Source organism: Sinocyclocheilus rhinocerous, unplaced genomic scaffold, assembly GCF_001515625.1.
Source record: "Sinocyclocheilus rhinocerous isolate Xijiao unplaced genomic scaffold, SAMN03320098_v1.1 scaffold824, whole genome shotgun sequence".
NCBI lineage: Eukaryota > Metazoa > Chordata > Actinopteri > Cypriniformes > Cyprinidae > Sinocyclocheilus > Sinocyclocheilus rhinocerous.
Genome location: NW_015628342.1, coordinates 361,444 through 362,607, shown reverse-complemented (window position 1 = coordinate 362,607; position 1,164 = coordinate 361,444). Strand labels below are relative to the sequence as shown.

Below are 1,164 nucleotides of genomic sequence, written 5' to 3'. Positions count from 1 at the left end.
TTACTTTTTGTATTTATATTGATTTTTTTTATATAATATATAAATATTATATATGTATTATAAATGATATGGACGTCTTACCTAATTCTGCAGCCAGCAGTTTCAAGGAGAAGAGTTTGACAGGTTGATTGAAGGCGATTGTGATCAGAAGCTGCAAACAAATGCAGAAGGACCAGTCCTGAGATCATATTTACACTCGGTCTGTGTACTTGGGAAACTCACACTGACAGTAACTGTGAGCTGATCTTATATAACATCACTGAGGACACTTCACAGTTTTACTTTCACTTTAACATACATCAGATACGGCTCACGCTGCTGAAGAAAATACAGAAAATACACTACAATTACTCAACTTAAAACTGAACCAACACTAAACCTGAACTAAAATTTTTTTTAACCCAAATAGCAATATTTTAAAAAGCACATACAAAATTACTTAAAATTAAAATGAAAACTGAAAATATAAAAATAAAAACTATAACAGCACATTGATAATACTAAAAAAACACTGCTCATCAACACTGAATGGAGCGGTTATTAAATAAATGTTCAACCTGACAATTAGTAATTAATTAGAAAATTAATAATAATAGTATTAATAATAATAATTAATTAAATCAAACTAAAATTAAAATAAAACTGTGGAAAAAATAGTAATAAAAACTAAACTGACCTGACATTGGTAATTAATTAATAATAATATTAAAATAATAATTAATAATATATATTTTTTTTAAATGTAAAAATAAAAGCTAATTCAAAATATTAATGAAAACTACTAGTATATAAAAAACACCAAAACTCCTAAACATTGGATGAAGCAGTTATAAATTATTTTTGACCTGACAATAGGTAATTAATGATAGTATTAGTAATAATTAAATAAAAACTGAATTATTAAAATATTAATGAAAACTATAATAGTAATAGCACTGCTCCTAAACAAAATAAACAAAACTTTCAACCTGACAATTAGTAATTCATAATAATAATAATTAAATAATGAAAAAGTAAAATCTAAATAAAACACCTACAAAAAAAGTCAATACAATTTGTTTACCTGCATGTCACGTGACCATTAACCAACATGTGAATGTGTCCTTAAATTATTGAAATATTAACTTAATATCTCAGAAGGATTTCAAGTAAATATTTTAGCTG

At 24.8% G+C, this 1,164-nt stretch overlaps 1 protein-coding gene across 1 annotated transcript in view; it reads right to left on the bottom strand.

Moving 5' to 3' along the window:
- Positions 1 to 1,164, bottom strand: part of txnl1 (thioredoxin-like 1) — a 10,071-nt gene that overhangs the window by 2,707 nt on the left and 6,200 nt on the right. The window contains exons 4-5 of the mRNA XM_016548956.1: positions 299 to 309; positions 82 to 178 (exon numbers count right to left, since the gene is read on the bottom strand). Of these exons, the coding sequence (XP_016404442.1) occupies positions 82 to 178; positions 299 to 309 (108 nt within the window). The remainder of the gene's footprint in view (positions 1 to 81; positions 179 to 298; positions 310 to 1,164) is intronic.